This window comes from Pleurodeles waltl, chromosome 5 (genome assembly GCF_031143425.1).
Source record: "Pleurodeles waltl isolate 20211129_DDA chromosome 5, aPleWal1.hap1.20221129, whole genome shotgun sequence".
Lineage (NCBI taxonomy): Eukaryota > Metazoa > Chordata > Amphibia > Caudata > Salamandridae > Pleurodeles > Pleurodeles waltl.
In genome coordinates, this window is record NC_090444.1 from 988724093 (window position 1) to 988738348 (window position 14256).

Consider the following 14256-nt stretch of genomic DNA (forward strand, 5'->3'; position numbering starts at 1 on the left):
CTCAACCTGGTAAGGTCCCAGCTCCATGGACTCATTCCCTCAGGGGATAGAACTTCTTCCTGGGAAGTGAGGTTCTATGTCTTGTTCTTTGCTGAAGCTGGTTCCCCAGTCTTCTTTCCTTTATCTTGGAAGGTTGGGCCATTATTCCAGACTCCAACACTTCTTTTTCACCCTTAGCCCTGCACTGTGCCCTTGTCTTGACACACACCAGTTCAGGGATACCAAGCATGTCTGCATTGGTTTTGAGTTCTACCTCAGCCCATGCTGAGGACTCCAGATCATTTCCAAGCAGACATTCTACTGGTATAGCAGAAGAGACTACCACCTGTTTCAGGCCAGTGACCCCTCCTCATTCTAAAGTTACCATTGTCATGGGATGGACTTTAGTCGGATTGTCAGCATTGGTGACTGGGTATGTCTGTCCAGCCAGGTTTTATCATTGGGAAACCAGTTTGTCTGTCACCCTAGTGACACCGGTACCTGTATCCCTCAGGGCTTCTACTCTAGTCCTCTTAATTAAGAGCTGCAGCCTGTATTTTTGCATGTTAGGCGGCCAGGCATCAAGTGTGGCTACGTCCATCCCACCCTCTGAGACTAATGTAGCTTTAGTGTGAACCCTGATTTGCTCTCGGCACACTATTGATCCCACCTGGAGACTGGCTATTCCAGTGCTAACTGGAGTAGTAGTTGTTGTGGAACCTTTCTTGGGACAGGGCTTGTCTCCAGTTTGGTGTCCATGCTGAGTACAGATGCGACACCAGGCCTTTTAGGATCAAAGTTTTTACCCTTATACCCAAATGAGGATTGTGAAGAGGCTTCGGACCCACCCTCCTGAGCAGGTTTATGGGGCCCTGTAGAAGACTCTTTACTTTTTCCATTGGATGTCTCAACACTCTTCCCCTGGGGAGGCTTTGTGACCCCTTTCTTTTGGTCAGCCCCTGTGGAAGTATTGGTCACCCTTGTCTTGACCCAGTGGTCCGCCTTCTTTCCCAAATCTTGGGGAGAAATTGGACCTAGGGCTACCAGATACTGATGCAGTTTATCATTGAAACAATTACTTAAAAGATGTTCTTTCATAAACAAGTTATACAGCCCACCATAATAATTTACACCACTGCCATTAATTCAACCATCTAGTGTTTTGACTGAGAAGTCAACAAAATCAACCCAGGTCTGGCTCGAGGATTTTTGAGCCCCCCTGAACCTAATCCCCCTCCTCAGTTGAGAATCCAAAGCCCTCAATCAGGGTAGCTTTCATGAGGCCATATGATTCTGTATCTTTACCAGAGAGTGTGAGGAGTCTATCCCTACACTTTCCAGTGAACATTTCCCAAAGGAGAGCACCCCAGTGAGATTTGTTTACTTTTCTGGTTGCACAAGCCCTCTCAAAAGCTGCTAAACCACTTGGTGATATCATCACCATCTTCATATTTTGTTACAATCCCTTTGGGGATTTTTAGCATGTCAGTGCTTTCTCTGACCCTATTTATGTTGTTGCCACCATTGATGGGAACTAAACCCATCTCTTGTTTTTCCCTCTCTATGGCTAGGAGCTGTCTCTCCAAAGCCAATCTTTTGGCCATCCTGGCTAACAGGAGGTCATCTTCATTGAGGCTGCCCTCAATGTGTGCAGAGTTACTGGTCTCCCCTGTGGAAGAACCAGTATCTCTGACTATCACTTGTGGAGTCAGGGTTTGAGGGACCCTGTTCTCCCTAACTAGGACAGGAGGGAAGGAATCATCCGCCTGGTCACTAGCTTCCCCCTCTGTAGGATTATCCTCAGAGGGGTGGTCCTTTAGGGGAACTCTGCCAAAAGCTCCTGGAGCTTAACTTTGGTAGGTTTGGATCCAGTTTTTATATTTTTTAGCTTACAGAGAGTCCTGAGCTCTGACATCCCTAGATGCAGGTACGGGGTGAGGTTGAGTTCCACCACCATCTCATCTGTGGTAGGAATTATTTCTCTAAAAGTTGGGATGACTTTTTAGAATCTAAAAGCTACTTCTAGAACTTAAATCCAAACTTTTACAAACTTTTAAACTCTAAAAGAAATGCTAACAGGGACTTACACAAGGCCCTACAAGGACTTTAAAAAATTTAGAAAAATAGCTCAAATTTCAAAAATCAGTTTCTAATGACAATTTTTAGAATTTAGTTGTGTGATCAGGTATTGTCTGAGTAGTCCTGCAAATGCAAAGTCTTTGACCCCACCGCTGATCCACCAATGTAGGAAGTTGGCTCTGTATATACTATTTCAAAGTAAGAAATAGTGTGCACAGAGTCCAAGGGTTCCCCTTAGAGGTAAGATAGTGGCAAAATTAGATAATTCTAATGCTCTATTTTATGGTAGTGTGGTCGAGCAGTAGGCTTATCAGAGGGTAGTGTTAAGCATTTGTTGTACACACACAGGCAATACATAAGGAACACACACTCAAAGACTTACTCCAGGCCAATAGGTTTTTATATAGAAAAATATATTTTCTTAGTTTATTTTAAGAACCACAGGTTCAAGATTTGAAGTTAACACATAAAATGCAAGGTACTTCACACAGGTAAGTTAGGAACTTTGAATAAAAGCAATATCATGTACAGTCTTTGTTAAAATGGCAATAAGCTATTTTCAAAGAGGACACTGCAAAAATCAACAGTTCCTAGGGGACGTACGTAAAGGTTAGATTGTGAGGTAAGTAAGACACTTACAAGTCTTAGTTCCTGGGCATAGGCAGCCCATCATTGGGGGTTCAAGGCAACCCCAAAGTTACCACACCAGCAGCTCAGGGCCGGTCAGGTGCAGAGGTCAAAGAGGTGCCCAAAACACATAGGCGCCTATGCAGAACAAGGGTACTCCGGTTCCAGTCTGCCAGCAGGTAAGTACCTGGGTCCTCCGGGGGCAGACCAGGGGGGTTTTGTAGAGCACTGGGGGGGACACAAGAAAGCATACAAAACACACCCTCAGCAGCACAGGGGCGGCCGGGTGCTGTGTGCAAAGCAGGTGTCGGGTTTTGGATAGGAAACAATAGAGGGACCCGGGGGTCACTCTAACGGTGCAGGAAGGCACAGGGGGGCTTCTTGGGACAGCCACCACCTGGGCTAGGCAGAGGGTCGTCTGGGGGTCACTCTTGCACTGAGGTTCGGTTCCTTCAGGTCCTGGGGTCTGCGGGTGCAGTGCTTGGTCCAGGCGTCGGGTCCCTTGTTACAGGCAGTCGCAGTCAGGGGGAGCCTCTGGATTCTCTCTGCAGGCGTCACTGTGAGGGTCCAGGGGGGTCGTCTTGGGCTACTCACAGGGTCGCAGTCGCTGGGGAGTCCTCCCTGTGGTGTTTGTTCTCTGGATCTCGAGCCCACTTTTGGCAGCAAGGCTGGAGGAGATAATTAGAATTGCATTGCAAGCTTCAGAAAGTGAAATCAGGCATCTGATGCTCAGCAGAAATCACTATGGAACACAACATTTGCCAGTTGTGGTCTAAACATACTCAATTAACTAATGAATGGACTGTAACATGAGGTCTGACTTAGCAGTTACAATAATCTAATAAACATCAAATTGCTCCTCTTGATTCATTGCTGAATTTCCCTTGATTTCTGTGCCAGATGATCAAGGCTGATGAAGTCCTCAGCTGAGTCACTATTAGTTCAGAATTCAGTTACTGATGGCAGAGTTGGGAGCAGAGGCTTGGTTGAATCATTTAAATTATATGCTGGAGCTTATAAAGCTTTATATCAGCCATTTGCTCCACTGTACAATTTCTCATCCAGCTATGACACTGGGGAGATGTATCTGAGTACACCAAGTCTAGGCTTTGTGGTAACCACAGTGAGGGAGGCATCAAAATGTGAGTAACACTGAATTGACAGGAAAGGAATAGGACTATGAGCAAGCGAGAGAGAACAAGAGAGAGAGTAACAGTAAATCTCTCAGACCTGTGTATGTTTTGTTCTCTCCTGCACTCCATAATTGTCATCCACTTATCCCTCCAGTTCATATCACTCTAGTTACACCACATGATACTTCACTGATATCCACAGTAAATTGCCTTATTACTACAACAGACATAGTTAAGAACTTTTTCTTTTTAAGAATTTTTAAGAAGGGCTGGCTATGACTCACTTGTGCTAGCTACATTGCCCCTGGCCCTTGGCATGGTGCAGTGCAGAGAGAAGACGTGTAGGAGTATCCCAAACTTCTATACTCCAAATATTCCTCCCCAATTGTTGGACTGGAGGTGGGGCCAGGATGGCAGCACAGAAGGAACAGGACAAACTCCTCCACCAGACGTAACTATGCTGGTAGCCTCCCTGGGACTGTGATTCCTGCTAATTTCATCTGCAGCCTCTAAAGAGATTCAGAGGGCCCTAAAGGAGGATTGCTTTGAGATATAAAGGAAAGAAAAGTCTGTCAGACCACGTGGCAGGGCTAAACAGCAGGTATTGTTAGAAGGGTCCCTAAGTTGGTGATAATCAAGAGGCGGGCCTGTCCTAATGCTGCTACGCTGCACTGGTGCATTCCCTGGATGAAACCCTAGGCCAAATGAAAAGGAAGCAGTTGAACATTAAAGCAAATGAGAGACCAAAGTAGTATTAACTCTGGCACTAAACGAGGGACAGACACAACTGCAGAAGCACACGTCTGTAAGATGATAAACAAGTCTTCATAGACTTTTCTTCATAGAGTTTTCTAGTAAATTCATAAAAGGCAACAAGCTCCTCAATACTTTTTGAGCACATTCTGGTGATCAGCAAGATTAAAAGTGGATGGTTTCAGGATCTCAAAATGATGGGAGTCCAGTGAATCTACAAAGGCAGGACATACAACTGCAGTGACGACACAGCTCAATGCAGTGGTGGACTTGCACATCAACTCCCATAGTAAATGCCTGAGGGGGTCAACGGAGTCACCATACAAGCAAGAAACCCTTCAACATAAGACATAGAACTTTTGACCTACTAGAGCATTGGAATCCCCTGGATTCCTGCCTATCGCAGCACATTTCTGGACTTAATAAGTAGGTCCTATATGGCTTGCTTAATGGCGATGGCCAAAAACAAGAATAAGAAATACTCTATATTAGAGAAATGTTTTCTTGCACAACATTAGCTAGACAGGACCCTGGTGCCAGAACACCTGGGGGGCTCGTCTGCATGCAGCCAGACATGGCAAGACAATGGTGACTCTCAAGAACCACAGGTGACTCATGCTTTCATGGAGGAAATGTTTAAGTGCCTGCAAGATGACCTTTGAACACTGAAAAGTAAAGTTCAACAAGCTGGCCAAACTCTCAACCAAGAACTCTTTTACCTCAGAGATAAGCTGTCCTTGCTAGAAAATACAGGAGAGGCACTGGAAGAGAAATTGGAGGTTTTGTGACAGGAACTTCTGTCACTTAAAGACCAGTTAAAATCTTCACAATTTCTACTAGAGGACTACGAGACTCAGTCAATGTAGCAGAATATCCATATAATAGGAGTCCTGCAAAGTGCAGAGGAAGGAAACAAAAAAAAAATGTTATAAGGTTGCATATCCTTACCCCGCAGGGCGAAGGAGATCCTACTTGAACACACCCACTGTGACGGGTCAAGTAAAGGCAGGGGAGACCAGCGGCCAAGCATCGATGTACTTTTCAACAGAAAGTATCTAATCTGGCAGCAGTTAGAGACATGAACCAGATTACTTTTGTAGACCAAGCAATTCTTTGTATCAAGACCTGTCAGTCATCACCTTTGAGGAGGAGACAGGAGTTTAAATTGGTCACAGACTTTTTAAGAAGGAAAAAAGTTAAATATAAATTGGATCACCCCTTTCACATCATGTTTACTTGGGAGAGTGCTCAATGCCAGCTGAGATCCTTGTCATCTGCTCTTGAGGACACTCAAGTGTTTCAATGATATCAAGAGGGGTCATCAAAGGTCTCCTCACCACAAACAGCCAAGACTGAGAGATAGAAATGGACAAAGAGCACATGAAGAATGTCAAATCCTTAAAAAGAGACATTTGACCCAACTATTCAACAGCAACAAGTCCCAAGGGTCTTAAAGGTACTGGTAATTGTGACTAGGGCCCCTATTGAACACTTACTGGGTGTGGGAAGGTGCTTCCCAGACTCCCACATGGACCTGAGCTAAGGGTCAGGTTGGAGAACCCAATGATGGAACCACTAGAGAAAGTCTTTGAGGATGAGATGAAGGACTCCTATGACAATCAAGACAGTTCTTGGCCCTACAGGGACAAATGACTACATCAGGTGTGGGGCGATGTTCAAAGTATTTTGTTAAGAAGTTTAATATAATTCATTTCAGGGAAAATAATGGAGGGATATACATAACTTTGCAGTCATGGCAGTTAGTCACAGAAACTGAAGCTATGCAATAGCCTTCTAGTACAAAATAGGCCACAAAACATATGATATAGACCATCAAGGATTAGGAGCACATACTACCATGATAAATGGCAGACCTTAAGATTTTGAGCCTCAACATTACAGAGCTTAATGACCCAGTGAAGAGGGGAGCAACTCTCTCACTGTTAATAGACTCTAGTTGCTAGATATGCCTTCTTCAAGAGACTCAGCTGATTAAAAATGATTGGCTCTCAGTGGTTTCTGTACCATCTGTTGTCGTCAAATAAGCATAAAAAGGCATGGTTGGTTGTTCTACTGTTACATACATTTAGGGGGTGGTTTAAGGGAGAGGTGGCAGAAATGCCTGGTAGTTGCTAACATTAGGGTATCATCTAGGGTTTACACTTTCACAGGAGCCTCGATATATGCACCCAGGACTGACTAGAAATGATTCATTTGACACACCATTCCACTCATACTGCAAACTCCAGGTAAGGATATACTTATAGGGGGTGACGTGAACCAATGACATGGACAGATCAGTGCAACGGGTGGGACAAGTGGGGGCTATCTCCTCTATTGACAAAGACTGGCTGAATGAAATAGGCCCCATCAAAACATGGCTACACCTACACCCTCTCACTAGAAGCTATACACAGTCCTATTTAGCACACTAAGGGGTCATTATGACCCCAATGGTCGGTGATAATGTGGCGGTAGTACAGCCAACAGGCTGGTGGTACATACCCCCACATTATGACATTGGCAGGCTGGCTGTAGCCAACCCGCCAATATACCACTCCGACCGCCATGCCGTTAGCAGCCGCCGGGCCTGAGGTAACCCGCTAATGTGCCACCAGTGGCATTTTGACCCTGCTTATTGCCATGGTTTTCGAGGCGTTCGTAACACCATGAAAACCACAGCAGTAGGCCCTACCAGTGACAGGGAATTCCTTCCCTGTCACTGGTAGGAGGAACACTCCCCAGAAGCCCCCCACCCACCCTCCATCCACGCTCCCCCCTTCCAATCCCCCACCCGCCATTCACGCACACTGGCAGACACGCACCACGCATACACACACTCACTCACACAGGCATACACACATTCATTCACGCATGCATCCATTCATTCTCGCACACATCCGTACACATTTACACTGACACGTAGACATGCATTCACATTTCCATTCATACACGCATTCTCACAAATGCATACACACACACAAACAACACTATACACACATTCGCATTCACGCACACACTCACATATTCATGCACACAACCCCACACACAACAGCCACCCTCCCCTGTCGAAAACCCACCTTACCTGCATCCAGGGGGTTACTTCCGGCAGGGGACAGGACGGGGCGCTGCTACCGCCAGCAGCGCCTGCCAGCAGAACACCGCCAGGCTGTATTATTTGTCATAATACGGCTGACGGCGGTCTACTGGCGTGGCGCTGCTGGTGGCAGCAGCGCCACCTTAACTCCATCTACCAGTATGGCCACAGCCAGATCTCCCCCCTTCTTGTGGCGGAAATCTGTCTGTGGTCATAATTTGGCAGACGGATGTTAGCCACGGTGATGGTCTTTTGTCGGCCGTCGCCGCAGCGGTAGGCGGTATTTACCGCAGATCTTATAATGATGGCCTAAATCTTTGGATTGCAAGATAATTCACAACAAATATGTAGAGACAATATTCTAATCTTCTGCTCTTCTTTCTCATCATGCTGTGGCTAAGCAGAGTGTGTAGACCCAGGGGTGCTAGCATAGTGGTGTTATCAGTAGCTTTTGTCCTGGAGGATAGGCTTCTCACATCAGACAACAGATCTCTGAAAGGAGCAGACTTAAAAGTCCCCACATATCAGTATACTGTGCCAGCACCCCCAGAAGGTACTTTCACACTCCATGCTACCACACCATCTTGCCAAGCACCAGAATTTAATGGTGGAGGTGCCTATGTTTGTACTGCTGCACGTAGTTGCTTCTGAGAACTTTACCTCTGAACCATTTGCTCTGTTTGCCTGAAGTCTCTCAGGGGGGAATGGGCAACTTTAAAATGCAACGCAATCACAACCGAAACCAACTAACTGCTAATATTCTCACGTGCCTATTGTTATATTTTTGCAAAACCAGGTTGTAAGAATCAATAGCTATAAAGAATTTGTCTCTCTGAAGATGAAGCTTGGGGCATTTTTCTACAGTTGTCCACATTTGTTTACTTAGTGTACACAGTGTATAAGCATTAGTCTAAATCACAGAGTTTAAACCCTTACCTGGGATCTTTCTTTTCGTTAAAGAGGCCCGGTATACAGACTGGCTCTTCTGAGGAGAATTCATTGAGACCACATGTACTGATTCAGATGCTGTAGACAAGAAGACAACCAAAGTAGTTTCTTTTAACAGTGTGTATGAGACAACCATCTATTTGCATTGTGTAACATGACCTAGGGCTAGTTTCTTTTTACAAATTACAGCGTAATGGCTTTAGCTGTTTGCAGTTCACAAAGCTAAGAAACTTCAATATGATGTGCAATCACACTCTTTGTGCTTCACAGATACACATCTACTCCAGTCATCCAACTTTTAGAAGTCTCACACACGGGTGAGGATTCTTATTATGAATATTCACACTATATTTGGGTACCTACTTTCAATTCAGGGAGAATATTCAGAAGTGCCTTGTCCCATATACAAATCTTCAGAAGTACCACTCCTCACATGCATATTTCAGCGTGTCATACTGGGGGTGCATAAGGCTGCAATTTCCAGATAACCAAAGTGGCACATCCAACTACAAAAACTGATGCACCAAGCAAGCGGTGGGGCTTTTAGGGTTTATTGTGAAGGTAGAGACTGGAAGGTGTTCTCAGTGTTCATAGTGTTAAAACAATACTTTGAAAAGTAAAAATTACTTTTCTGAAGCCATTCAAGTCTACCAGGCCTTGTTGTAACTCTGTGTTGTACAAAAATTACATAAGAAGTTTTCTGCTACTGAAATGTGGTCCTGGGTTTAGGTGCTGGCAGACCCATGTATGTCAGGTAGATGGTCTGACTTAGAGTGACCAATGCCTCATTGACCGCCAGGCCACTGGTCAAAGTAAGCCACAGGTGGAGCCAGTGAAGGGTATGCCATCAGAAACAAGCACTAACCCGCCTCTGAATACAGTAGGGGAACTGGCAGACAAAACATCTGCCACTGTTTTGCAACCGTCCCACATATGCCAAATTCTAAATGATCCCCTTTTCCGAGGGGACACAGTCCCACCTACACTAGCTGAGAAAATTTTGGAAAATCCACCTAAATGTATATTTGGGCAAAAACTTGAAATATTACGCCTATACTGACCATAAACATCATCATAAATGGAGGCAGACAATTTGGATGGCGTGCAGTGGGTGCACTGGTCATGAACACGCAGGAAGCAGTAACGCGTTGTCGTGAGAGGAGGGGAGAGGAGCGGGAGGATCACATTGCGGATGGCGGTGCGGCATGGACCGTCCAGGCACTCGTTGCTGTGTGCTGGGTGTCTGTAAAGTCAGTAGGCGGGACATACCCACACCTGTGCTCGCATTATTTCTCGCATATACAGCACCTGTACCAGTACCGCAACTATACTGTCCCTCCCGTTTGGCACACTTCTGCACTAATGGTCACATTGGGTTGAGCCCAGCCTCATGGAGACCATCCCACTAGGTCGGAGTGGGGTCTGTGAGCACGGCGTGCTCCACCCTGCCTAGTTTCTAGCACCTTGTGGTGTTACTGCTCCCGGACACCCAGACAACAAGCACTCCTGTTTCTAGCACTTTTAAGTTTAAATGAAAGAAGACCTTGGTGTGGCATTTTGGTATGTAAGTTGAGGGCTCAGTTAATTCTGCTCAATCTAGTACACTCTAAATTTGGCTGCTGCTAACCATAATAACCTCTAGTCAGGGTTGGTGCAGGCCATTTGCAGTTGATCTTTGCTTAAGATGCCACAATAAGATGCCTTCAAGGTATTTGCGTCCTGGCCATTTATATCTTCTATCGTTCCAGCTGTTACTTCCCCTCTTCTCCTAAACCTTAAAAAACCATTCAGCGTAAGAAGCCACAGTTTCATCTGTCCCTCCTGAAGTATCACACTACTATTTTGCCTTTGTTCTTAAAGGGTGGTAGCAGTGAAAGGAATAAGGATTCGGAGCCAGCTTTGGGTATGAATAAAGAAGTTGCTGAGACCATGGACGTGGCATTGCCCCACAATGTGTTTTTATGCAAAACTGGTGTAACAGATCACAGGTCATCTATGGTTGCTCGTCCAATCTTGTATAATTGTTTTGCTGTGTCAGGGGTAGAAGTTGATGCAGGGGCCGCACTCATGTTGAATATCGCAGACACTATAGCTGAGACTGAAAACTGCCCCAAATGCCCCATGGCTCCCTCTTGTAGTAAAGACTCTGGCCAAGACGTGGTCCCAGCTCCTGAAAATCTGTTACATAAGGAAATTCCCTTAGAGTACAATGAGGGTTCCTATAGGGTATTGGGCGAGGGGGACCATGGTATGACAGAGGACTATTCCCAGTCAGATATTGCTGCTCTCATAGAGAAGAATCGGATAAGAAAGGCTAATTTCAGTCCACCTATTCCTCTGGGTATGGGTATGGATATGGAGTTGAGCCCACTGTTGCAGTGTTTACCCAGTCGTCTATCATTACCTGCCCTGTACAGTAGTACGCCATCTCCGGTTACCTAATTGCTGGACACTATGAACACTACAAATTGTGATTTCTCTGTGCCCGCTGAGGCACATGTATTTGTGCAGTTGTTCAATTTGGAAGGGGAGGGAATATAAGGGTAAGATTCCTCCTGATATTTTATTGTGTATTGAGAGGGTTTTATCTTCGATTCTGGCTTTAATGGATAGATCAGTTGCTAACTCTGACCATGTGTTGTATGTGTTGACCCCAATTTTAATGGGTTTGCAGCACCTCACGTCTTTTGGCCTCCTTTCAAGGAAGGAAGAAATGGGTGTAGAGGTAAAGTCCCAGGTCTCCTAAACTAAAACTGTAGAATTCAGGACGGTGACCCTGGTGGAGGTGGGCTACAATTCTGAGCAATTTAACAGTAAAACTGAGGCCACTCAGGAGAGTAACAAGGCACCATCCCCCTCTTTTGTACAATTGCCTGAGGGGCGGCATGAAGATGTCCAAAACTCAAATGTAATTGAATCTGAGAATCTCCAACCCATTTTTTTGCTTTTTATTTTAATAAAAGGGGTTCCTCTTTCCCGCACGCTCTTGGTGTTGCCCTTCCCTCTGATGATCGTGCCTGTGTTGTTTCGCTGGGGGATCCCACAAATAGTGTTTCTTTTGTGAAGGGGGCCCTCTTGGGATGTAAAAAGAGAAGAACTTGTGTATTGCAAAATGTATGTCCAAAAAACGTTGATTTCCAAGTGTTCTGGAGGAGTCTGCTTCTATCATTCAGCCCCTTATAGTTGAAGTACCAAATAATGTCCCCTCACACCTAGGCCTGGAGCCTGACTCTCCAGAAATACCTAGTATGTACCCCTTCCTCACTTTATCAGAAGTACCAATTCTAAACTGCTACTGGCAGGAGAAGGGGTTAGCCCCCGATGTAGTGGTAATTGTTCACGAAATCAGGGTGGCATGAAAGTTTATCATGGAAAAAAGGATATTGGGTTTGAGGTTGCTTATGGTAAAACGCTGAGCACTGAAGAAGACAGGAGTAGCGTCTCCCAAGAGCATGGGAAGGCTCCAGAGGGGCTATTATTAGTTACCCACTGTGAGGAACTGTGCCGCTCCTAAGCTAACCAGAACCCTTAATGGCGAGGCTCCCCCTTTTTTTCCCTTCAGCATTGATGCCTTATTTAGTGGTTGGATCAAAACATACTATTAATTACGTGGGGGGGGTAATTCTGTTTCATAGTGAACTGGGCCCTCTGAAAAGAAGTTTTATTTTCAGCTTTTACTGGAAATCGAGGGACTGAGCCTGGTAACATGTAGAGTTATTTATTGTGCGCATTTGGATTCCCTCGCTACCCTTCTAAGCTCTATAGTTACATTTAGCTGTGGGATAGTTGCAATGTTGATCATAGGCTAAGTCTGATAGACCAAGTTTGGACTCTCAAAAGGTCACTCAGGAGCTAGATAGCAGAAGAGGTGCTGTAAGTTTAAAGGATATCACATTCTTTATTGGCAGGGACACCACCCAAAGAGTGATAAATATTGGGGGATAGGGTTACAGAGACATCCTGCAGTGCTAGGAATTTACGCTGATGAACATTTCCTAAAAATAAGCATTTTTAAGAGTAAAGTTGTGTTTTTTATGTCCCGCGGATGTAGAGTCAGGAAAGGTCTTTATTGGTTTTTGGAGCATGATAGGCTGGAAGTCGTGAGCTTTTATCAGAACCTTGATATAATTTTTTTTGTAATTGTCTAAATAATGAGCATATTAGTCAGTGTAGAAGTAAGGCATTGTCCGAAACCTCAGCTATTTGTACACTGTATAACTGTTGCAGGCAAAGGCATTTCTCCCACGTTCTTGCAGCCTAGAAGATTACAATACCGCCCACATTGGGCTTGTGAAGTAATGGAAGAAGGATACTGGTCCTTTTTTTAGAAGGTTGAATGGCGTATTTGGTGCCAAATTCATGATTTGAATCATCTAGGTGCCTCTTACACCCCCCGGCTTAATTTTGTATTTCTTCCTACAACTGTGTTCCTTATGGCAGCTGTTTTGAGGTTCCAACCATGCAGCATTAAAACATGAAATATTTTACAGCTTGAAGAGAACTAGTGTCCTCTTTCAAATTATTTGAAAGCTTGGATATGTTTGATATTGGTCAGAATGAGAAGGTAGCTCTTCCCAATTTAAAAAAAAAACTTGATTAAAAACTCTATCTATGAAGTGAGTCAAACAAGGGATATTCTGGTTCGTGCTCAGCATGCACGGAATGACATTGTTGCAGAGAGCAGTATCTATGAAAAACCTCAACCTTATGTTTTATGGAACCTTCCCACGGTGTGCGCAGATAATTGTATTATTAAGGTTGAATTTGCTTCTGCTACGAGTTGTTATTGGATCTTGGGTAGGTATACCCAGGGATGAGAGGCTCTGGGATCTTTGGCTGAGTTATGTCCAAGATCTAAACAACGTTATATTTGTGTGCCCCTTCCTTCATCCATTGTGTCGTCAATTGTGAAGACCACTGTTTATAAAGTATAATTAGCCTTGCAGCAGAAGCTCGCCAGTGCCTATTTGCCCCTCGAATTGAAATAGATTGCAAATACATTTTTAAATATTTTGAAAGACTTTTAAAATAATTTGTACATGCGTTCATATAGTATAAAACTTTTGTACAAATTGCTTTGTGGTTTTGTATTCGTCTGGTGAGTGTGGCATTGGCCTCTTGCAGCTGCTCTTCGAAACAGTATTTGATATGCTAAGTATTAATTTTGACTAAGTAACCTGTAATAGAAGCATTGTATTAGTATTTTCTCATAGTGTTAAATTAATTTCTCTTTTACTTATACAGTACTTTATTTATCTAATTTGTACTGTTTATCCTGACACTGTATTAAGGATGCATAGTTTACTGTGCTGTTTACGTTTTGCATTGTTCATTGAAAATATTTTTTTTGCATTCACACTTTACTTGCGTTTGGGTTTTTACAGTAGAGCACGGCACAAAGCCTGCATGGCCCTTTCAGTATTTTATAAACTTGTACTATTTTTATTGTTGGTGGTTTTATACAATTTGGTCGTATTTATGTGGTCCTCTTTCTAGTGCCAAAACATGATAAAAACGTGACTTGACAAACTTGCTCTGTTTGTAAATTTTGCAGAAATAACAGTGCTGTCCTGCAGTGTTGTCACTGGTTTTACTTTAGCACCGGTTTAATATAGGTATATTTAGAAGCATCAAAGTAAT

General features: G+C 44.2%; 1 protein-coding gene across 1 annotated transcript in view; it reads right to left on the bottom strand.

Annotated features, from left to right (window-relative positions):
* The window catches only part of FNDC1 (fibronectin type III domain containing 1), a 1110328-nt gene that overhangs the window by 849933 nt on the left and 246139 nt on the right, over nucleotides 1-14256 (bottom strand). Inside the window, exon 3 of the mRNA XM_069235143.1 lies at nucleotides 8605-8694. Coding sequence (XP_069091244.1) covers nucleotides 8605-8694 — 90 coding nt within the window. The remainder of the gene's footprint in view (nucleotides 1-8604; nucleotides 8695-14256) is intronic.